Source organism: Chrysochloris asiatica, unplaced genomic scaffold, assembly GCF_000296735.1.
Source record: "Chrysochloris asiatica unplaced genomic scaffold, ChrAsi1.0 scaffold00175, whole genome shotgun sequence".
NCBI lineage: Eukaryota > Metazoa > Chordata > Mammalia > Afrosoricida > Chrysochloridae > Chrysochloris > Chrysochloris asiatica.
Window position 1 is genome coordinate 2,075,811 of NW_006408693.1, and position 23,372 is coordinate 2,099,182.

Sequence of the window (23,372 nt, forward strand, 5' to 3'; positions counted from 1 at the left end):
TTCAAAAAGTTCATGGAAAAATGGACTGAAAACAAATTTTTTTCGCAAATATTTTTGAGGCCCGCTTTTAGAGGTGGAGGGAGAATAGGGAACAGAAGAAATTATGGGATGGAGGATGAGAGGAGCAACACAATCCCAACAGAGGTTTAAATAACGCAGAGATTCAAAACGGATCGACTATGCTTAATGAAAGACAGTAAATTCATAGTGAGCTTTAAATAATCTGAAGAATTTTATAGCCTAAAGATGAAGGGATAAGCTATAGTATAAGCACTAGACTGTTACATAGGTCCACTGTTCAAACCCAACAGCTGCTCCTTGTAAAGCCTATACAGGATTGCTATGAGTCCGAATCGATTTGACAGCAGCTAATGAAAGCAAACAAAGATGAAGGGAAAGGCAAACTTGGATGAGGTACACAACTGAATCAACACAAAAGTGAGTGGCCTCATTTTAAAGGATGTTTTGCACTTTTATACTAGGGAGTTGTAACATAGGTGCTGAAGTCACTCACAAAAGGAGTCATGCCTTTGAGATTAAATTATGGTGTCAATGAGAATGGAGGGAGGTGACTCAAAGGGTCACATGCTTACATCTTCATCTAAGGAAGGACTCAAAGTTTTCTTATGCTTACATAGGATCTTATTGGCTTTGGAGGTATTCATGTATAGCTGTATCAGCGGCAGTGAAGACGAATTAATAACAGTACCAAAGCTTTGGCAAAGTCAAGGTTTGCTGAGTGGATACAACTGTTTTAAGTGAACCACAGAAAAAGAAACCACAAACAAGGATCTCAAAGTACATTCTATTGATAAATCAAAATTGTCAAGATTGAAAAAACAATCTGTATACAACATAAACTGCACTTGACCCTATGGAATTTACAGAGAAGAACCATGGTGACGTGTATCTGTAGAGAAGACAGGCTTTGGTTGATCCAGTTAAGTGAGATGGTACTTAATAGAATGTGATCAATCCATTGCTTACCTTAAAGGGTTGTTGTTGTTAAGTGCCGTCGCGTCTACTCCGACCCATAGCGACCCTGTAGAGGGTTTCCATGGAGCAGCTGGTGAGTGTGAACCGCTGACCTTGCAGTTCATATGACTTTGCAGTCTGGTGCATTAGCCCACAGCGCCCCACCACCACTCCAACTACCTTAAAGGGTACTTTGGGCTAATTATAATATCTACTCTCATACTTTTAACCTTCCACATATCATCCTCATTCTTCTTGAAAACAATTAATTCTCTTTCTCTCTGGTCTTTCTGTCTGCATGTTAGTAGGTAAAGATTTCCCTTTTTTCTTAAATCATAGGTTTTCACTCTGTTTCCTCTTTCACCTCTGTCACTTATTTATACCATTTTAAAGAAACTTTCTATACCGTTTCTCATGTTCTAAGATTCTTTATAGTTTAAAAATAATAGATGGCTCTTGTTGCAGTTTAAAGAAGTGTAGTGGTCGAATCCTGGTGTGGCACTGTAGGGTAAGCACTAGACCTCAGGGTTGGTTTAACTGCCACTCCTCAGAAGCCTGACATAGGGTCACTATGAGTAGGAATGACTCGATGGCACTTAACAGCAAGTGGTGCAGTGATGAAGCTCTTGGCTGCTAGTCAAAATTTCATCAGTTTGAACCCAACCATTGCTCTGTGGGAGAGAGATGAGGTAATATGTTTCCATAAAGATTTACAATCCCAGAAACCCTTAGGAGCAATTCAATTCTGTCTCATACAGTAGCTGTGAGTTAAAATAACCTCATTGGCAGTGGGATTTTTCTTTGCTTCGTGTTGTGTGTGGAAGCTATCTTGTCAGCTAGCTGGTGCACTGGAAGAGAGATGAAACAGACTGCTTCAGTAAGTATGGTTGTTGTTAAGTGCTGTCGAGTCGGTTCCGATTCATAGTGACCCTGTATAGGATTTCCGAGAAGCAGCTGGTGAATTCAAACCTCTGACCTTGCAGTTTAAATCAAGCCTGCAGTCTAGCACATTACCCCGCAGCACCACACCAGATAATTCTATAAGCAGTTCTACTCTGACTATGGGTTGCAATTGGTTGGAATCAACTCAGAGACAGCAGAATTTGGTTGGTTTGGGGTTACAATCTACTGAGCATATGAAACAGGCTAGTTACTTTAGCGCTGCAGAACAATGCACTGGACCACAAGGATGGTTTGAGCTGAGAGGTCAGCAGTTCAAACTCACCAGCTACTCCTCAGAAACCATATACAGGGTCGCTTAACAACAACAACAGAGTTAATTAATAAAATTGTAAGTGAATCTTCACAACTTGAAGCAGTTGCAAACATATCCAGATAAAGACACCGAGGAGCAGATGACAGCAAAGGCTTGAAAAATGCTTAAAAGAGTCATTAGCAGTAGAGCTGAAATGAGAATCCAGGTAGGTCTCATTGCAAAATGAGTGATGAACTTTCCAAACTCTACCATACTCTCTCTCCTTCCCAGTCCAAGCAAGACTCATGAAATGCTTTCCAAAGGACTATTTGGCTTCTTGAGTCCTTATACAAAATACAGGCTAAAAAGCATTTATCAGTATATGTGATTCTATATTTTACCTTAGAGCAAAATATGGTTGAGATATACATAATTTAAAACAAAGTGGAATATATATCATACCAAAAAAATAAGAAGCAGATGGGACATCAGGGGAGGGTAAAATAACTGAAAGTCGGCATACCCTTTATTCTTGTTGCTGCTGTTGTTAAGTGTCATCAAGTCGGTCCTACCCATAGCAACCCTGTACAAGGTTTCCGAAAAGTGGCTGGTGAGCTTGAACCTCCGACCTTGAGACTAAAACCAAACTTGCATTTCAGCACATTAACCCGCAGTGTCAGACCACACCAGCACTCCCACACTCTATTACCCACTCTTTTATTGAAATAAAAAAAAAGAGAAAGTTGATTAACCACCTTCTGAATTTGAGACATTCTGGCAAGAGATGGAACGCCTGAAACAAGGCCTCTCTGGTTATTTTCAAGAGTCTTTGGTTCTGAGCCACAGTTTTCTAATTTTTAAAATAGGGATAATTTCATTGAGTCAGATCTGGTCCATAGTGGCCCTCCCTATACAGGGTTTCCGAAGAGTGGATGGTGAGCTCAAACCACTGACCTTGCAGATCAAACCAACTTTGCATTCCAGCACATTAACCCACAGTGCCACGTCAGGAGGAGTCAATGAGATAGCATAAGTAAATTTGCATTGTGTGAAGTTTCCTGTCTTTTCTTTTCACTGTCTTCCACAGTCTAGTTTTCTCCTTCTGTAGCTTGTAAGCGCTCTCCCTGCCTTGATTACTTCAAGCTGCCCTTGTTTCTTCCTGGGGCCTTCAAGTACATGATTATGGATATCCCACAGGATCCTCCACCAGCAATCCTCTGTAATCTCAGCATTCTTGGTCTATGTCACCACTGAGAAACCACAAGACTCACATTTAGAAGATCATATCTTCCAAAGTACAAGTAAACTTATGATGATATCATGGGCTTAAGAGTCAGATGAAGTACAAATTCTGACTTTGCCAACTTATTAAGCATATAGCCTGTAATATATCACTTAATCTTTTAATGCTTTGAATTTGTAAAACAGGGAAGCTGTTGCTTAAATGACAAAATATGGAAGTACTCAGTACTAGGTTAGCAGCATTATTGTTGAACAATGAACTTTAATGAGAACAGCAAGCAATCATGAACACATACCTAGCAGACACGACATGAAGTGTTTACCATTATTTCATTTCCATAGTTTTTTTAAAATTTTATTAAATTTCATATGACATGAGGCTTCCTGCTCCCATAAAAATTTACAACCTTGGAAGCCCTGCACAGGGTCACTACAAGTTGGAACTGACTCCACGGCACATAACCACCACCACTCCCACTTGCAATATTACAATCAAGTGGAAATAATCCTAATTTATTGAATAATTTCCCTTTTTCAGGAATTTGGTTGCATTCACATTTTTGCCTCAGTGATTCAAATGTTATCTCAGTGGATAATTTTAAATGTAGAAAAACATATTTTGGTAAGATACATTTCAAGAAGAATTACTAAGAATAAATGTTAAAGTAACTACAAAAAAATTGTTACTTGAATTTTAATTTATTTGATTTATAACGCAACAGATAATTTTACTATCTTTTTAAACCAGACGTTTTCTTTTATGAATTATTTGTTATTTTGGACTTTACATGCAGTCTGTTTTTCTGGTTTTAAGTTAACTGATCCTTTCATTTTTGTTTTTATGATAATTGTTTCCTATCAGTTTACTGTTTCTTTTAATTTTATTTCTTTTCAAGATTAGAAGGTTCTTAACACCCACCCCCTTTTACTTATGGACAAGGAATAATGCTAAAAAGCTTTGGGACATATCTCATGACAAAAACACACAGGTAAGAATATTAAATCATATAATCGTTTATGTTCTTGTGGTAAAGAGTCGTCGAGTCGGTTCCGACCCATAGCTACCCTGTACAGGGTTCCCGAGGCTATAAATCTTTATGGGAGCAGAAAGCCTCATCTTTCTCCTGTGGAACGGCTGGTAGTTTCGAACTACTGACCTTAAGGTTCGCAGTCCAATTCATAACCACTACGTTGTTAAGTGCTCTTAAATCTGTTCCAATTCACAGCGACCCTGTACAAGGTTTCTGAGGAGCAGCTGGTGTTTTGAACCGCCTTGTGGTTAGCAGACCAGTACTGATCCTACAGTGCCAAAGATAGTTTAATTACAAAATTTAGAGCTTATAAGCTCAGGTAAAAAAAAAAAAAAAGTCATGTGGAGTAACCTTTAGAAAAATTCTATTCTAACAATACATTTGGGAGCTCCTGTGCTTTTCTTGAAACAATAGAGGCACATTGTTTTTGTTAAATGACATTGAGTAGGTTCTGACTCATAACAACCCTATATAGGGGTCCAAAAAACAGCTGGTGGGTTTGAACTGCTGATCTTTTGGTTTGCAGTCCAGTGCAGATCATACAGCGGCACATCAGGAGGCCATATAAAAAAGGCACATTAAACACTGGTAATAAAAACTGCTCTGACTTAAGCATTAAATGTGATGTTAACATAATTTTGCAACATCCTTTCCAAAACACACTTTAATTTTTAATCCAGGTAATATTATTATATAATTCATTATTCCTGGAGGTAAATAGAGTACAATATTAACAATAGAAGGCTTCTAACTTCAAGTACAAAGAGCTGAGCATTTAGTTATTGCTTTGTAACTTACGATGAAAACTTTTGACCTGGAAATCATTTTAGAAATCTGAAATTTTCATATTCTTTGTCAAATAAAATTGGGATCCATTCTTTTCTCACAGGAGTGACATGTTGATTTGAAAAAAGATCAGGGATAAGAAAGCACCTGCTAGATGGTAAAGTGATTTATAGACTTTATGAGGGTTCTAAAACTGATAGCAGAGAAAAATCAGACTATGGATTTCAAATACTGACTTTATTTTTTAAATTAATGATATCTTTAAATACTCTGCTACTAACTAAAAGTTCTCTGGTTCAAATTCATCCAAAGGCATCTACGAAAGAAGGCCTGGTGATGTACTACTGAAAAAGCAGCCACTGAAAATTCTATGGAGCACACAGTCAATCCAAGTCACAACTGACTTTACAGCAACGGTATTTTTTGAAAAACTGGTCTTAAACAATGTGGTTAGTGATATTGATGGATACGATGTGACTACTGAAAATGGAAAACTTATATAGAATTACTGACTCTTACCAGGTCATCAAGGAGCTCTGGTAGCATAGCGGTTATAAATCAGGCCTTGAGCCTCAAGGTCAGCAGTTCAAAACTACCAGCTGTTCTGTGGGAGAATGATGAAGCTTTCTGCTCCTGTAAAGATTTACAGCCTCAGAAACCCTTTACAGAGTCGCTATGTGTTGGAACCAACTCCGTGGCACAAAACCACTATCACCAAGTCATCATAATATTTAGCAATAATTGTCCATCTCATTGCAGGCTTCTCCAAATCTTATTCACTGCTTTATAACTAACATTCAGGTGTAATTCCTGGAACAGGGTAGTTAGTCCTTTGATAATAATCTGATGGATATGTGGAAGGAGAGATTAAAGAATAAAAGAATACATAGTAAAGGGAGGAGGTGGAGAAATAATACCTAACATGGAAAAAATACAGAAAAAAAAAAAAAAAAGTGATTTTGTTGTTACTGGCAAAGACTCCCAACAATCAGGTATCTACTTTTAGAAACAAAGCCAAAAGTTACACATTTTTGGAGGCCTGAAAGAAAGAACGATAAAGTAACTGAATCTCAATGTTAGAAATGATTAGAAAAGACTGGACCAGTCCTCTATCCCTTAGATATGACACAATTCTGTAACATCTTGGTAAACTCACACTTGGAAACCTTCAATGGACAGTCATTTCAAGTGTACACAACCCCTTTCATATCCAGGCAGTTGTAAAAGTTAGGATAGGCCTCCTTCTATAGAGCCAAATGTGTCTTCTCTCTTATCACTTCTAGCTATTGCTTAGTAATGTCCTTGAACTGTTTAACAGACACATGTTTTGCCTTCTGCCTCAAGTCTTCTCTTGACATTAATGCTGTTCATTTGTTTAACTGTAATCTCTCATCACACTTTTTGAACTCTTACTCATCATTCAAATAAAGTTCATCCCTGAGTCCATTGGGTATATTACTCCCACTCCCAGGACATGACCCTTTACTTTTACATTTTAAAACTAATCACAGTAGCAAGTAAATTACTATTTTTCACAATTTGTGTCTTTCACACTAGTTTGCAAGTTTCACTGGAGTCTGTCTTGTTCTTTGCTGCTTACCCACATCTAATACCAGTGCACACTACAAACTGAGCTGGAGGTGAGAAGTAGAGTCCAGGGCTTGTTAACTATATAACTGAACCTTGGAAATGAACATCATTACCCAGAATAACTATACTGAAGAAAATAGGGGTCAATGCTTTGCTCTTAGAAAACCACAGTTAAGAAGTAGATAAGAAAATAAGAAACCATCCAACGTTCAGTATTTTTAGAAAATTTTCTTTTTATCACATTTATCACAATCTGCTCCATTTAACTTGCAATGCTTCTAACCTTATCAGTTGATGAATACTATTTGCCAGGCTTTATACTTAGTAGAGTATCTTATAATTAGTTTTTGAAGAATCAAGTTGTTTCAATCTGTATTAAATTTAGTGCTATATACCCAAAAAGAATGTGAAGATTTATAATGTGTTCCTCTGAAAAACTGTCATTTTCTCTAATAATTCTTAAATTGGGGTGTGTGAGAGTCTTCTCTTAACTTACATTCTTTTAGCAGAAGCTTTCTAGCTGCATGACAGAGAGCCATTTGCATTATACATTCACATGAGACAGCAAGGCTCAGTTCTTACTTTTGAGAGTCATAAAATAAATCCCATAAAAGCTTTATATAATTTGCTTTATATGCACATGTGAAAATCCTGTAAACTTGATAAAATGTGAATACAATATTATAACATTCCTTATAATGTCCGATAGGAGACTAGTCAGAAAGTGAGAATATATTAGAGACACGTGAAATCTGAATGCTAGAAAATATTTCAAAGTCCTTATTAACCCTTTCACTTTACAGATAACAAATCTAAATCCCAGGAGCTAAAGGTCTCACCACACCCACTGCTGCTATTGAGTTGCATAGGGAATGGGAGACTGTCAGTCTGTGCAAGAGCAAACAGCCTCACCTTTCTCCCATGGAGTGGTTGGTGGGTTTGAACCTCGGACTTTATGGCTAGCAGTCCAATGTCTAGCCCACAGTGCCACCAGGGCTCTTTAAAAGTTTCACAGAGCCCTACATCGAACACATTTAGTGAACCAATTTTACACACCTGCCTAAGTATCTTGAAAACCAACTTGAAGAAAAAAAGGCAAACTGCGATGCAATCCCCCAGACATACACAGAGTGAACGTAAAAAATAAGCAATAGTTTGCAATAGTTTCTATGAAATGCCTTTTAAAATTCATTGCAGCCAATATAAATTCCTAAAATTCCCTCTGTTTACTCCCAAATAGACAACATTTTACAAATCATTATCACTAACAAGCACACCAAAAACATAAAATCACCCAGAAGAGCGAATTTCCAATAGAACAACACTCACCGATCATCAAGTTTTCATTGGCACAGGCAAAAGACTTTTTCAAAGGCTCAAAACAACACATGTGTTTCATTTAAACATTTATTTTTAAGCTGAGGAAGTGCAACTAATTATTCAAACTGTGCATAAACACCGTAACAAAATACATAACTAGTAAGTCAAAACTGGGATGATGATTCGCATGGTATCAATCTTCTTGGACAAAAAGGCAACAAAAATTCAAAGGACACATCCTTTCAATGGTTGGGAACCTACATCCCATATCAGAATGAGACTATTTTTAACTGAGTTCAACAGGCGCTTGTTGCAGGGTATGAGGAGTATGACCATATGCTAAATGTGAATGGAGCAAAAATAGAAAAAAATATCCTCCCTATTCTTACTAACCTTAGCATTTCATAAGAGAGGTAAGTGTATAAATCCAAACAAAATGTTTCCATTGCCACAATTATTCCCCCATGTCCAAGCTACCATCGTTTCCTGACTAAAATACAGCGATAGTTCCCATATGAGTCTCCCGTTGCTTTACTTTACTCTTTCTCTCATTCAGTCTTCTTTACATAGTTCCTTCCGTTGCTAATATGATAACATGCAAACTCCTTAGCTTGGTCCACAGAGTACTAAGAGTTCTCTCTCTTGCCACCTCTCAGGCTTTCCCTATGGTTCAGTATGCTCCAGTCACACCGGCCTTTTTTTTTGCTGTGAACACAAGTTTACTCTTCCCTAAGAGCTTTGCACTTGCTGTTTCCTCTGTCTCAAATCCTCTTACCTGGTTCTTCAAATATGTAACTTAACTTCAATTTCAAATGTCACCTCCTCCAAGATGCCTTTACCTGACCACCCTACCTCAAGAAGTGCTCTAGTTCCTGCTTCATCACCTTCTAAAGAAAACACCATTGTGTTTAGTTCCTACCTAACCCTGCTCGCTTTCTGAAGTTATAGTTACAGAATAACCACTCCAGATCTAGAAGAGTACCTTACACCTAACATATACATTTTACAAATATTAAGCTTAATAAAAACCCTTCCCTAAAAGTTTCATGCTAAATCATGAAATGTAAATTTGACATTCTAAAACTGTGGCCAGAAGAGCCTAATGAAGAAAAAATCTCTTTCTGTTTGTCTGCCTATCTACCAATGTTATAAAAAGACACTGAACCAAGGCCATAGAATGAAAAGCAATGTCAGGAATCAAAGGATCCACAAGTCAGCCAACTACAACTAACCTAGGCAAGTAAAATTCATTTCTCTATTCTTCAGTCTACTTGTTTCCACAAGAGAGGGGTTAATATTAGGTATTTTAAAAAGAACTGCCCAGTTCCAAAATGCAATCAATTGAAGGAGATCTCAAAATTTAATAATATTCATTTAAATGTATGCTTTTATAACGTCAACACAGTAAAAAGGGAATATCAAGTGTTCAGTTGTATCAACTTGTAGGTTGTTGTTGTTGTTGTTGTTGTGTGCTATGGAGTAGGTTCTGACACATAGTGACCCTGTACAGGGTTTGCAAGGCTGTAAATCTTTATGGGAGCAGAAAGCCTCATCTTTCTCCTGTGGAACAGTTGGTAGTTTCAAACTGCTGACCCTGAAGTTAGCAGCCCAATTCATAACCACTACACTAAGAGCGCCTTAGATAATTTTGTCTAAATCCCACCTCTTTTTCTTGATGCCTTATTTGAGTCCTTTCCATTTCCCACTGCCCATAGTGGGAGGCAAAACAAACAAGCAAACACAATGTTGAAACTAGAACATAATTAGAATGAAATATACAATCACTATTTTCTTAGAAAATAAATGTACTTCTAGTAGTGTAAGCGAAAATAGGATTAAAATTATCCAGGGGTATAAAAAAGAGTCTGTTTGCATTTTTTAAAATATGTGTGATCACTCTTCCTCAATAATGTATTGAACAAAGTATTTCTTGTTATTTTCAGTTGTATTTCAAACGAAATCTAAAAATGTCTCTTGTGAGAAATACAATGACTATCTAACACCACTGTACAAGTACTAATACGACCATTGGGGGGAAATCAGGAGAATGATATACAAATAATAAAGAAAATGAATGAAATAGGTAGAAATGGTCAAGTCAAATAATAAGGGGTCAGCTAATAATATTTTGTTGTTTTGTTGTTAAATGTCATTGAGTCACCTCCAACACAAAACAGGCCTGTATAGGATATCCAAGGAGCGGCTGGTGGGTTTGAAGCTCCAACCTTGAGGTTAGCAGTCCATTGCTTATCCTACAGTGCCATACCAAGATTCCCAACTAATAGCATAATAGTGGTTTTTTTTTTCTTCAAATGTAGCTTTAAATGTAGCAATGATAGCATTATTATGAAAAAACTAAAGTATAAGATAAAATTACAAGAAATAGCATAGAAGATGTGGTAAGCAGACATATCTTAGTGTGAGCCAAAGGAAAATCAAGCAGCAACATAGGGGAAAAAAATCTTATTTCACAGACTGCCATGACAAGAGGCCTATTAATATGAGGGAACTTTAATCACGGAACTTCCTCTAAAGTATCTACTGCCATTGAGCTGGTTCCAACTCACAGTGACCCTACAGGTCTGAGAACAATGGCTCCTTAGGATTTCTGAGACTATAAATCTTTATGAGGACATCCTCATCGTTCTCCCAAGGAGCATCCAGTGGGTTTGAACTACCAACCTTATGGTTAGCAGCTCTATATTTAACCAATCACTCCACCAAAGTACCTTTCCTAAATAAGCAAAATAGAAGGCATGAGAAAATCCAAATGTAAAATATTTTAAGTGAACATGCAAAACTAAACTCTGCAGCAAATTTAAATTCAAGTCAGCTTCTATCTGGACATGGCAATAAAACTGGACTGTGAAACACAATCAGGTTATGCAATGAGTTGTGCAAAATTACATGCTGCATTATGCTGGAACACTACAGCATCACAATTCTAGGTTTGTAAATACCCTCACAATAATGTAAATAAATAAAGGATTTGTGGTTGCTTAAGTGTATCCTCTAGTTTATTATTCCCATTCCTTCACACTTACAACCTGTCACTGATTTCGCTTTTTACTAGCTGGAAACTGAGAAAAGGAATCAAACATTACATAACTATAATTCCTTCTCCCAGTTAGTGGAGTCATGAAGTGGAGCTGTAGGATAAGCACTTGACTGCTAACAAGGTTGACTGTTCAAACCTAGCAGCCACTCCTTGGAAGGCTGATAACTATGAGTCAAATCTGACTCCACAGCACTTTACAACAAGCATAGTCATTTTATTTCCTCAAGATTTAAAATTTCCATCTACCATTAAGTTTACCACTTGATCATAACTAACATATCAAATCCAACAGTCATACAACAAATCAAAACAAAAATCACATGAGAAAATCACTGTATATTTTTTTCAGGAGACTGTTGTTGTACCGACTCATAGCGACCCTATGCACAAAAGAATGAAACACTGCTCAGTCCTGGGCCAAGATTACAATAAGCAAATGCCTTTGGCTCTTTAAAAGTCATTCCAACAGTAAATCTGGCAGAAATAAGCACATCTTACCAAACAACAAATCAGCTATATACTTCGCTTCAGTTAACACATGACTCATTACTAATGATATAGCAGAGTGAGGCTGAGTTGTTATGTACACTCATTCTGGATTGATTAAGGCCAAGGCTAAACTAAATGAGACAGCTACGCTTTATACTCTTTCCAACTTATCCTAGAACTCAATCATACATATTTAAAGGCTAGTGTACAACCATATCTTTAGAAAGCAAGATTTTGAGACCAACATAAAAACCTCTAAAACTTCAAAATGGTATGCTCAATGAGCAGTACTTCATCATTTAGGATAAAATGGGAGCTAACATTTAGATTATTATGTACCATGCATCAGGCATCGTGCTAGATGCTGTCCTGGTGAGATTTCATTTAAACTACACACTGATTTTGAAATGAAACAACTGTGAAATAGCTTCCCCATTGAAGTTCTATAAAAATTGTGCAAGGAAACTATAATGGGTAGCCTTCTTTGAAGGGGTTATTTTGAATTGGAAGGTATGAATATATTATGAGGCTAAATTTACAACAACAAAGTCAATCTCTTTTCCAAAGGTAGTTTTTACAAAATCTAAATTTCATGTCAATATTAATAGTTAATGTGGGCAACATGGAAAAAACTATCAACCACTCACCATAATGCATGTAACAGTTTCCTTTGGTGGGATCCAGCTCAATAGCCTTCAAGAAGAACTTTTCAGCCTCACTCTTACGACCCTTGAAAAACAGAGAAAATGAATGATTGAGCAGCAGATCATGAGTGATTCTTCATCTACTGGGCCTCAATGAAGTAGGCTAAGCTAATCATCATTACAGAAAAATAAACTTTTTGTTTTTTATTTAAATAAGGATGATGAAAAGAAATATAGATAGAAGACCGAGAACACCAAAAGTAGAAGAATAGAAGACAACAGTGCGCTCATCAAAGACAGCAAAAAGGTGAGGCTAGGAAAGCAAGAGAATACATGAAAAAATGATTTTACAGAAACAGGAAGATTAAGATGGTTTTAAAGAATGATGAGGAAGAGCATTATTATTGTCTATTTTCTTCTTGTGCTTTGTTTCCTCTTCAGTTCTTTTGAAAAATAATGGTAACTTTTAGACTCTGAGATGAACTTTATCTAAAATTCATTTAGTCATACTGCTCACTTTATAAATGAAGATTGGCACAATTTGGCTCAAATTGTCACTCTTATCCTTGCTGCTCATTCCAGACTCAAAAACTGCTAATTCAGGATTGAATATGAAGATCAATCATCTTAGCTATAGGTTTAGGCCAGTATCACCATCTTCAGAAGAGAATAGGCAAAAATAAGGAGAAATGTTTACATGTAACAAAATGATTTTTAAAAAAATGGTTATCATAATTCAGGCAGAATCTAAAGTATGCATTTTTCAACTCTGACAATAACTAGTCATTGTTTTTGACCCCAAATTACCTCCAAAGTAACACAAGGGATGCCAGTTTAGGAGATGAGCCCTGAGAAGAACTGTCCTTTAACAGTTCTGCCTTGTTGCCATGACTGGAATTAAGTGCTATACTGCCTCCAGTTAGGTGACATCCAGGAGCCACGGTCCAGAGTAGATTTGTGATCTGATCTTGTTCTTTCTAACGAACACAGTGTTCATCACATTAACTTCTGATAATGTGCTATCTATCTTTATATATATGACCACTGTTACAGAAAGAAAATTTCTATCATTCCAGATGTAGATGTAATTAATATTCCACACACCATACAAATGACTCATTTCTCTACACCCTCCATTATATTCATTCACTCAAAATTACTTTTGCTACATCCTTCATTTACACATTATCTAGTCAGCAAGGGTCAACACTACACTCTCTGCAATCTTTGCTAGTGGGGTGGGGAGAGCAGGGGGGTGGCCTGCTTCCACTATAGTGGGCATGCAGGAAAAGTTCTGTCTTCAACTGGGGACTTGGGACTCTACAATTGTAAGTCATTTCCTTGATAATAAACTTCTCTTCATATGTTTCATATATACGTTTCACTGGCTTTGCTTCTCTAGAAAACTGGCCTAAGACAAGCTCCCTTGTACAAAAATTTGAGACAAAAAGTAATAAAAAAAAACAAATCATAAAAATGAAAGCTATCATTGGAAAAAAGTCTGGACATATGTGCAAAAATAAAATGCCTGTGAACTTTGATAAACAAGTTTTTTAAGAAGAGAAGGAACCTGCATTCTGTACAGTAATAAGAGGCTGTAAATCCTTGCATACAGTCCATTGACAAAACACTAATATGTAGCATTAAAAGCATGCATAACACTCAAAGGGCAGTGGTTTCTAGTTGCAGAGTAGACATTTGTTGTTGCTGTTATGTGCTGTGGAGTCGGTAGCAACCCTGTACAGGGTTTCTGAGGCTGTGAATCTTTACGGAAGCAGAAGGACTCATCTTTCTCCCTCAGAACAGCTGGTAGTTTTGAACTGCTGACTGTGAGGTTAGCAGCCCGATTCGTACCCACTACGCTACCAGAGCTCCTATATTAAAGATATCTGTTGTTGTGAAGTGCTGTCGAGCCAGTTCCAACCCATAGCGACCCTGTATAGGATTTAGGAGGAGCAGCTGGTGAGCTTGAACCGCCGACCTTGCAGTTCAAACAGCTTTGCAGTCTGGCGCATTAACCCACAGTGCCACACCAGGACGCCATATTAAAGACATTAAGCCCTACTTAAATGGGAGTCCTGGTGTGGTGTTGTGGGTTTATGTGCCAGACTGCAAAGCTGTTTGAACTGCAAGGTCGGCAGTTCAAACTCACCAGCTGCTCCTCAGAAACCCTATACGGGGCTGCTATGTGTCGGAACCAACTCTATGGCACTTAACAACAACATTTTGTAAATACAGCATATACACATCGAAGGCCAGAACCCTCTTTTGGAGATGAAATATCTTTTTTGTTGGTAAGTGAGGTTAGCTTGGTTCCAATATATACTGACTTCATGCACAATCAAAAGAAACACTGCCTGACCCCATACCATCCATACAAGGATTGTTATATTTGAGCTGATTCTTACAGTCACTGTGCCCACCCATCTAACTGGGTGTCTTTCTCACTGACATTTTACTTTACCACGCAGGATGTCCTCCAGAGACTGCTCCCTAGTAACAGTATGTCCAAAGTCAGTAAGCTGAAGTCTCACCATCCTTCCTTATAAGGAACGTTCAGATTTGTTCTTTCTTCTGGCAGTGCATTTGTTGTCATTATTAAGGGTTGTCAAGTCCTTTATGACCCACAGCAACCTTGTATAGGATTTCCAAGGAGCGGTTAGTGAGTTTGAACTGCTAAACTTGTGATTCAAATTGATCTTGTGGTCCAGTTCTTATCCTGCAGTGCCATACTAGGGCTCTGGGCAGTGCAAAATACAATCATTAACCTTCGCCAATACCCTTATTCAAATGCATCTTCTTTGGACTCCTTCACTCATTATTCAGTTTTCACAAGCATTTTGGTGTTGTTACTAAGTGTGCTTGAGTTAAGATCCAAACCATAGTGACCCTTAAAGGGTTTCAATGGAGCAGATGGGGCACTTAACTGCCCACCATGTGGTTCAAGTCTACCTTGCAGTCCAGCACATTAACCCTAAGCGCCACACCAGGACTCCATTTAGAACTTTAAAAAGGTCTTTTTGCAGTGAAGTTGCCCAATATGCACTATGCCATTTGATTTCTTGATTGCAGCTTCCATGGATGTTGATTGCGGATCTAAGTAAAATGAAATCCATGACTTTATATTGTCTCCATTTTCATTATCTTGCTCTAATTGTCAGGATTTTTTTTTCATATGAAAGTGCAATCCATAGTGAAGGCTATATATAGACTTTGATTTCCACCAATGAATGCTTTAAATCCTCTTCATTTTCAGCAAGAAAGGCTGCATCACCTGCACACTTCAGAATGTTAATGATTTATTGTTAAATTATGTCACATTTTTCTTCATAGAGACCAGTTTCTCTGATTATTTTCTTAGCATAAAATTGAATACATATGTTAAAAGATTTACCTTTCCTAGTTTTGAAACACACAGTATTCCTTTACTCTGTTTGAATGGATGCCTTTGGTTTATATACAGATTCCACATAAGCACACTTGTCTAGAATTCACATTCTTTGCAACATTATCCATATTTTGCTGTGATCCCCACAGGAATATCTTTGCATAGTCAATAAAACACAAGTAAACCTATTTCCAATAGTTTCTGATTTCAACCAGGATCCATCTGCTACCAGTAATGAAATATCTCCTTCAATGCCCTCTTCTAAATGTGACTTGAATTTCTGGCAGTCTCATGTTAATGTACTCTGCAACTGTTTCTGAATTATCTTCAGCAAAATTTTACTTTCATATGACATTAATGATGATGTTCAATAACTTCCACTTTCCACTGGATCAGCTTTCTTTGAAATGGGTATGAATATGATGTGTTCCAGTTGGTTAGCCAGGCAGCTGTTTTCTAAATTTCTAGGAATAAATCAATGTACAGTTTCAATGTTGCATCCATTTGTTGAAGCATCACAAATGGTATTAATCTGCAAGTTCTGCTGAAATCTTATCACTATGGGTGACACTACTTGTATTTGAAATACCAGGGACACAGCTTTCAGCCTCACAGCAATCCACAAGCCTCAAACAAAACAAAACACAACTAACACACAACTGGTGGTAAAATATCATACCACCATGCACAGACTAAACTTTCTTCTTTGACCATTATTTATTCAGTTAAGTGCATAATAAGTAATAAAATACAGTCCTCACAGAATTACATAAGCTAAAAAGGATACCAAATGCATACACTACTGAGGGGTACATATTTCTGAGTCCTGGGAAGAGGTTATAGTGGTTGGAAGTAAACATTATGTTTAATCAAATTGAGAGATTCAGTTATAATTGCTTTAGAGAAATGGCAGTTAAGAAATTGAGCAGGAAAATAAAAAAGCCATTTCTCAGAATGATTATTTTTAGGTGACTATAGATTGTGTCAGCATCTTCTATACATAAGCATTATGGAGTGCCCACTTGTACAAACTTCTCATATTTATATTTTGAATATTGGTTGGAATGTTTAGACACATATAGGGGTTCAGATAACCAATGAAAAAAGACTATAACCAATAAAAAAGATGAGACAAGTAAGAAAATGTGACTTGCAGGTTCTCAGTTTTCAGTAGCAGCTCCATGGCTTATTTGATTGTGTACATTACAAATTACACGAGAACTACTAAAAGCTTATCTAAAGTGGAATCAAAAAGTAATGTAATTTTTCATAAACTTGTTGAAGACCCCTTGTAGTTACTGAATGGCTACTATTTATCTTACGTAATTTGAAGCATTGGTATACAGCATTCAGCAACACAGAACCTCTGGCTTCAAGTTCTAGTAGCAGAAGGCATAGAATATATGTATAAATAAATAAAGAATGTGCCACATAATACTTTGGGTCACATAATTCATTTATCCAATTGTTAGAGAAAGTAAATGAACTAATGGTAGACAAGTATTCACTTGTGTAACTCTGGATACATTTTATAATGTCTCTGACTCTCCTTTTCTTCATTTGTAAAATGACCAAAATTAAAATCCACATAACAAGACGGTTAAGAAAACCACAAATGAAATGGAAATAATTGCTGCAGACCTGGAACATGAAACTCTGACATTCTTTGATTTTTCTCCCTCCCTTTCATTTCCTCAAAAGAATTCTTCTAACTTCAGTGTCACCAATAAATTATCAAAATTAAAAACTTTAAAATCTGTAACCCATTTTTCCTTTTCAGAATCTCATGACCTGGTAGAAAGTAAGTCTCATGAACTTCCTATGGAATCTCTCTCCTGACTGATGCTTTTCTTTTCCCCAAATACATTCTCCATCTAGAATGCCTAGTTTTCCTCACTCACTATACTTGATTTCACCATACTCAACACAGTCAGATTAATAATCTTAAAGGGAACCATTTTATGTTAGGCCCTGGTTCAAAAATATTTTAACATCTCCTGTTTCTACACTTACTATTGCATAATCATCATAATTTTCAAAGTCTTTTAAAATGTAGCTCAACTAATCTTGGGATGAATTCTCTATATCTGAACCAGACTAATCCTCTTAAGTACATTGCCCATAGCCCTTATGTCTTTCCTTTAAGATTTATTCTGAACTTACTTGGAATGTTAGTCTATTTCTTCATTGATTTATAATTCATTTCATGCTTGAAGACTTAGCTGAGGTCCCAGTTTTCTGGACAGCCCTCTGTGCTCTGTGAATGGCTTCAACATCTACCTATCTCCTTTTTCTTTGGTGATGATATGATGTTTGACAATAAGTCATTATTTCCACATGTGTTACAAAGCTTGAATTCTAGGTGGGGTTTTGGCATAAATTAGCTATGCAATCAAGGATAGGGAAAAGATAGTTGGCAAATTGAGTTCTCACTTTTCAAACCTTTATGTTTAAGTAACCATATATAATTTTCAGTAAAAATATCAGAGTACTCCCTCCTCTCCCAACTGAGATAAAACAGCAAAACAGACATGCAAGCACACATACAAGCAATGTACTAAAGAAAACAATAACACAGCGTAAAAAATCTGGAAATAGAGGCCATTAAAACACTTGATAAATACTGTAAAAAATTTTTAACATCATAAATTGGGGGAACTTGTGCATAAACCAAGGGGCAGTTGTTCAAACAGAACAAGGGAACACTGAATGGTTTAAAATTAGGAAAAGTGTACACCAGGGTTGTATTATTTCACTATACATATTCAATCTGTATACTGAGTACATAATCCTAGAAGTTGAGTTATATGAAGGAAAACATGGCATCAAGATTAGAGGAAGAAACATTAAATATCTGTGATATGAAGATGGTATAACCTTGCTTGCTGAACGTGTGAAGAAGACTTAAAATACTTACTGATAAAGATCAAAGACCACAGCCTTCAGTATGGGTTAAACCTCTGTGTTAAAAAAAAAACAAAACTCTTCCCCACTGGACCATTCAATAACATCAAGATAAATGGAGAAAAGATTATGTTGTTAAAGACTTCATTTTGCTCAGATCAGCCATCAACCCACATGGAAGCAGTAATCAAGAAAGCAAATGACATACTGCATTAGGCAAATCTGCTGCACAAGACCTCTTTAAAGTGTTCAAGAGCTAAGATAGCAGTTGAAGGGCTAAGGTGTACCTGACACAAAACCTGGTATACTTTCATTTTTTAAATATATTTCAAATCACCTCATATGCATGTGAAAGTTGGACAATGAATAAGAAAGACTATAGAATGACTGATACTTTTGAGTTATGGTGTTGTAGCAGAATACTGAAAGTACCAAGGACCACCAAAAGAACAAATAAATCTGCATTGGTAGAAATACAGCCAGAATGCTCCTTGGAAGTCAAGATGGCCAGAATTCATCTCTCATAGTTTAGGCATATTATCAAGAGCAACTAGTCGCTGGAGAAGGACATCATTCTTGATAAAGTAGAGGGTCAGCGAAAAGGGTCAATGAGAATGCAGAAGACCCCCAAAGAGATGCATTGGAACAATGGTAGCAGCCATGGGCTCAAGCATAGCAAGGATTTTGAGGCTGCTGCAGGACTAGGCAGTGTTTTGTTCTGTTGTGTATATGGTCACTCTGAGTTAATACCAACTCAATGGCACCTAACACCACCACCACCATTCACCCTTGCTAGCTAAATGAAATCACTCACTAAGAAAGAACTATGTTGTTGTTAGGTGTCATCGAGTCGGTACCAACTTATAGTGGCCCTGTGCACAACAGAACAAAACACTACCTGGTCCTGGGCCAACCTCACTATTGTTGCCACGCTTGATTGAGCCCACTGATGCTGCCACTTAGCCAATCCATCTCACTGGGGGTCCTCCTCTTGTTCTCTGACCCTCCACCTTACAAAACATGATATCTCTCTCCAGTGACTTGTCCCTCCTGACAATGTGTCCAAAGTATAAGAGACGAAGTTTGGCCATCTTGGCCTCCAAGGAGAACTCTGGCTGTACTTCTTCCAACACAGATCTGTTTGTTCTTTTGGCAGCCCATGGTACTTACAATTACAATATTCTCTTCCAACACCGTAACTTAAATGCATCCATTCTTCCTTAAATTGATGAAATAACTATTGTTGTTGTTGTTGTGAAGTGCCATCGAGTCGGTTCCAACCCATAGCGACCCTGTATAGGGTTTTCAAGGAGCAGCTGGTGAGCTTGAACTGCCATCTTTTCAGTTCAAATGGCTTTGCAGTCTGGCACATTAACCCACAGCGCCACAGAAAGAACTATTTTTGTTGTTGTTAGGTTACATCGAGTTGGTACCAACTCATAGCGACCTTATGCACAGCAGAATGAAACACTGCCTGATCCTGGGCCAACCTCACTACTGTTGCCACACTTGAGTAGACATTCATTAATAATCATAACTAGGAATGTACAAAGTATGAATCTTGCAAAAGTGGACGTTGTCAAAAATGAAATGGAATGCTTAAACATCATTTTCTTAGGCAGTACTGAGCTGAAATGAACTGGTGTTGGCCATTATGAATCTGACAATTATGTGGTTAACAATGCCAGGAATGACAAATTGAAGATGAATGGTGTCACATTCATCATTGGAAAAAAAAATTTAATATCGATCTTAAAGCATAATCCTGTCTATGATAGGATGATATCAATATATGTGAAAGGAAAGAAGATCAGTTAATGCCAGTATTACTCAAATTGACACACCAACCACTAAAGCTAGTGATGATGATATTGAAGAATTCTACCAATATCCTCAGTGTGAAATCAATCAAACATGTAATCAAGATGTGTTGATAATCACAAGTGATTGGAATGCAGAGGATGGAAACAGAGTGGAAGGATCAGGAATTGAAAAATAGAGCATTGGTGATAGAAACAAGGCTGGAGATGCATGCCAGAATTCTAAAAAACCAATTGATTTATTCACTGCAGATACCATTTTTAAAAAACATAAAAGGCTACTACACACATGGGCCATAGCAGATGGAATACACAGAGCTCAAATTGACAACATCTGTTGGAGGAGAAAGTGGAAAAGCTCAATCAGCCAAAACCAGGCCAAGGCAGACTGTGGAAAACACCATAAATTACTATATGCAAGTTCAAGCTGAAGCTGAAGAAAATTAAAACAAGTTCATGAATACCAAAATATGATCTTGAACATATCCCACCTAAATTTAAAGATCATCTCAAGAAGATATTTAATACATTAGTCACCAATGATGGAAGACTAGAAGAGTTTTGGTATGATAGCAAATACATCAAACAGGAAGAAAGCAAAAGGTCATTAAGAAAACAAGAAAGAAGGAAATGACCAAAATGGATATCATTAGAGACTCTGAAACTTGCTTTCCAATGTAGAGATGCCAAAGTAAATGGAAGACATGAGGGGACGTAAAAGACGTGAACAGAAAATTCCAAAGACTAAGTTAAAAATAATGAAATGTGCAAATATCTGGAGTTAAAAAACCAAATGGGGATGAAAACACTCAACATTTCTAAAGCTGAAACAACTGAAGAAAAATTTCAAGCCTTGACTTGCAATATTTAAGGATTTTATGGGCAAAATATTGAATGATGCAGAAAGCATCAAAAGAAGATGGAAGGAATATACAATCACTGTATCAAAAAGAAATAGTCAACTATTTTAAGAGTTAGTACATGATCAAGAGCCAAGAGTACGTAAGGAAAAATTCCAAGGTGAATTGAAGGTATTGGCAAGGAACAGGGCTTCAGGAATGAATGGAATACAAATTGAAATATCCCAACACACTGATACAGCACTGGATGCACTCACTCATCTATGACAAGAAATTTGGAAGGCCAACTGATAAGAAGAGATTCATATTTGTGCCTATTCCAAAGAGAGATGACCGAACAGAATGTGGAAATCATCAGACAATAACATTAATCTCACAAGCAAGTAAGATTTTGCTAAATATATTTCAAAAATGGCTGAAATAGTACATTGACAGGTAACTACCAGAGATTCAATGTGCATTCAGATGAGGACATGGAATGAGAGATATTGTCAGATGGATTTTGGCAGAAAGCAGAGAATACCACAAAGATGCTTACCTGTACTTTATTGACTATTCAAAGGCTTTCAACCGTTTGGATCATGACAAGCTATGGACAACATTGTGGAGAATAAGTATTCCAGAACACTTAATTGTGCTCATGAAGAACCTGTATATAGGCCAAGAAGCAGTCATTCAAACAAAATGAGGGGACAATGAATGGTTAAAAATTGGGAAGATGTGCACCATGTTTGTATTATTTCACCATAATTATTCAATCTGTATGCTTAGGAAATAATCTGTGAAACTGTATTATATGAAGAACGTGGCATCAAGAATGGGGAAGAATCATTAACAACCTGCAACAAGCAAACAATACAACCTTGTTTGCTGAAAGTGAAGAGGACTTAAAATACCAATGAAAATCAAAGACCATAGCCTTCAGAATGAATTGCACCACAATGTAAAGAAAACAAAAATCATCACCAATAGAGTAATAAACAACATCATAATAAACAGAGAAAATACTGAAGTTATCAAAGACTTCATTTTACTTGGATCCACCAATAACAATCATGGAAGCAACAGTCAAGAAATTCAACGACATATTACAATGGTTAAATCTGCTGTACCAGACCTTTTTAAACTGTTCAAGAGCTACAGTGTCAGTGTGAGGACTAAAGTGCACCTGACTCAAGCTATGGTATTTTCAATAACTTCATATGCATGTAAAAGTTGGACAATGAATTAAGAAGACCAGAGAAGACTTGATGCTTTTGAGTTTATGGTGTTGGGTGAGAATCTTAAAAGGACCATGTACTACTAGAAGAATCAACAAATCTGCGTTGGAAGAAGTATATCCAGAATGCTCTTTATAAGCCAGGATGGTGATATTTGTTCTGTCACATTTCAGGCATACTATCTGGAACGACCAGTCTCTGGATAAGAACACCATGCTAGGTAAGGTGGAGGATTAGCTGATAATGGGAAGACCCAAAGTAGATTAACTGACACGGTGGTCACAGTAATGGGCTCAAGCTTGATAACGACTGTGAGGATGGTGCAGAACCGGGCAGTGTTTCATTCTGTTGAAGATAAAAAAAAATATAGCCTTCAGTATAGATTAAAATTCAATGTAAAAAAAAGAAAAATCCTTACAACTGAATCAATATAATAGATAACATTCTGATAAAAAGAAAAGATTTAAATTGTCAAGGATTTCATTTTACTTGGATCCACAATAAGCTGTCTGGTAGTAGCAGTCAATAAATCAAATGGCAAAACTCCATTGGGCAAGTCAATTAAAAAAGATCTTTATAAAGTGTAAATATTAAAGATATCACTTTGAGGACAAAAGTATTTCTGACCCAAGTCATATTTTCAGACACCTCAGATGCATGTGAAAGCTGTATAAGGAATAAGAAAGAGTAAAGAAGATTTGATGCATTGGATGTTAAAGAATATTGAAAATTCTTCAAACTGCCAGAAGAACGAACAAATCTATCATGGAAGACGTACAGCCAGAATGCTCCCCAAAACACAGATGCAAGATGTCATCTCACATACCTTGTACATCTTATCAGGATAGAT

General features: G+C 36.9%; 1 protein-coding gene across 2 annotated transcripts in view; it reads right to left on the reverse strand.

Annotated features, from left to right (window-relative positions):
* The window catches only part of TMTC2 (transmembrane and tetratricopeptide repeat containing 2), a 684,646-nt gene that overhangs the window by 166,700 nt on the left and 494,574 nt on the right, over positions 1-23,372 (reverse strand). For both annotated transcript variants that reach the window (XM_006871819.1, XM_006871820.1), the window contains one exon: positions 12,334-12,415. In XM_006871819.1, the coding sequence (XP_006871881.1) occupies positions 12,334-12,415 (82 nt within the window). The remainder of the gene's footprint in view (positions 1-12,333; positions 12,416-23,372) is intronic.